We start from the raw sequence: 1,815 nt of genomic DNA on the forward strand, positions 1-1,815 counted from the left end.
GGCTCAAAGGAGTCAGTGTGCTAAAATTTCTTCATTTTCCTTGTTTAGAATTAGAGGTGCTAGTTTCAAATACTTTTTAGTCTGAAATCTGTATGCTAGATATTGAATAAGGTGGTTTTATTGTTTTTTGTCACTTTGAATAATATTTCTGTTCATGTTAAAAACAAAATCAACTCTCTGTATAAATATATCAGGTGACCGTTAAGACCCATGGGCCTCTTGTTTGTGTTGCACTCTTTGATGCTAAGACAGATCAGGAACGCCATCACTGATGGTTAATTCAGTCTTGTCAACTGAATTAGTGAGAACTAAAGTTTAGACAATTTTATTCTCGCTATATTGTGGATGTGGCAAATTCTCTCTAGTTTACATTGGAGACATGTGGGAGGTTGAAAAAGGAGCATTCAGTATGGTAGACGTATTGAAATCAGTGTGAAAATATTTTCTTTCAAAGTTGACATTACTGTTTGAACAAAATATAATGGGTCCCTGTTCTCATTGATGTGGGTTTAAATAACGGACACGTTGAACGCCTGTTTGAAACAAGCCTTCGTGAATGAAACAGTTAATTCTCAACCGGCAGTATTAAGAGTTGTTCCCATGATCACTAACAACAATGTTATTCAGAAGTGACCAATTCAAAGTAAATTAGAGATAAAAGTGCCTGTAAGAAATTGTGGTTTGATTTTTTCACCGATAATTGTCAGATGCCATATTAGAAAAGAATATCCCCTTTTGAGATATAAAAATTGGCCAATCAAATTGGCAGGATTGGTAGACCTGCACTTTTTTCGAAAGGGAAGCTTGTCAAAGAGTAGAAATACTGTGGCAGGCAATCCCATCTACATGTATGGTAAGTCTGTGGCTATTGTATGAATGTAGTAAGTCTGTGGCTATTGTATGAATGTAGTAAGTATGTGGCTATTGTATGAATGTGGTAAGTCTGTGGCTATTGTATGAATGTGGTAAGTATGTGGCTATTGCATGAATGTGGTAAGTATGTGGCTATTGTATGAATGTGGTAAGTATGTGGCTATTGTATGAATGTGGTAAGTCTGTGGCTATTGCATGAATGTGGTTAGTCTGTGGCTATTGTATGAATGTGGTAAGTATGTGGCTATTGTATGAATGTGGTTAGTCTGTGGATATTGTATGAATGTAGTAAGTCTGTGGCTATGGTATTAATGTTGTAAGTCTGAAGCTATTGTACGAATGTGGTAAGTGGGTATGTGGCACTTGTTTGTATGAACAGGTTATTATATATATGTAATGTGCTTTTTTTGTATAGAATTTGGTGATCTAGCTATCACTTCAAAACATGTCAATTGAAATTTGAAAATTTAAGTGTCTGTGATAAGAGACCAGCAACAGGCTCAGTTTAAAATATAAGGACACCCTAAGATCTTTTTAAATATTCTTACTTCTAGTGATAAAACATATCCCAGACAAAATGAAGAAAGATCTTGTATCCTAATGTTGTGATGTCTATTTCCCATGAAGTAAGCTTGTTACATCCCTGAAATGTGTTACTCTGTTGACAGCTCAGAGCCCGGGTCACCTGTGTCAAAAAGTCCTAAGGCCAAAGAAAGTTACAATCAATTTCACCAGGTGTCGAATGCCACAGCTGAACCTCGCAACAGGAAACTTTCCACTGTAGACAAAGGTATGTAAGGTAGTTCTCACCTGTAGATAAAGTCTGTTAAGTAATTCTCACCTGTAGATAAAGTCTGTAAAGTAATTCTCACCTGTAGACAAAGGTATGTAAGGTAGTTCTCACCTGTAGATAAAGTCTGTAAAGTAATTCTCACCTGTAGA

The 1,815-nt window shown here is 36.0% G+C and overlaps 1 protein-coding gene across 3 annotated transcripts in view; it reads left to right on the forward strand.

Moving 5' to 3' along the window:
* The window catches only part of LOC110451942 (diacylglycerol kinase zeta-like), a 79,416-nt gene that overhangs the window by 74,657 nt on the left and 2,944 nt on the right, over window positions 1–1,815 (forward strand). For all 3 annotated transcript variants that reach the window (XM_021500179.1, XM_021500194.1, XM_021500188.1), the window contains one exon: window positions 1,542–1,663. In XM_021500179.1, coding sequence (XP_021355854.1) covers window positions 1,542–1,663 — 122 coding nt within the window. The remainder of the gene's footprint in view (window positions 1–1,541; window positions 1,664–1,815) is intronic.

This window comes from Mizuhopecten yessoensis, unplaced genomic scaffold, assembly GCF_002113885.1.
Source record: "Mizuhopecten yessoensis strain PY_sf001 unplaced genomic scaffold, ASM211388v2 scaffold675, whole genome shotgun sequence".
In the NCBI taxonomy this organism is placed as follows: Eukaryota; Metazoa; Mollusca; class Bivalvia; order Pectinida; family Pectinidae; genus Mizuhopecten; species Mizuhopecten yessoensis.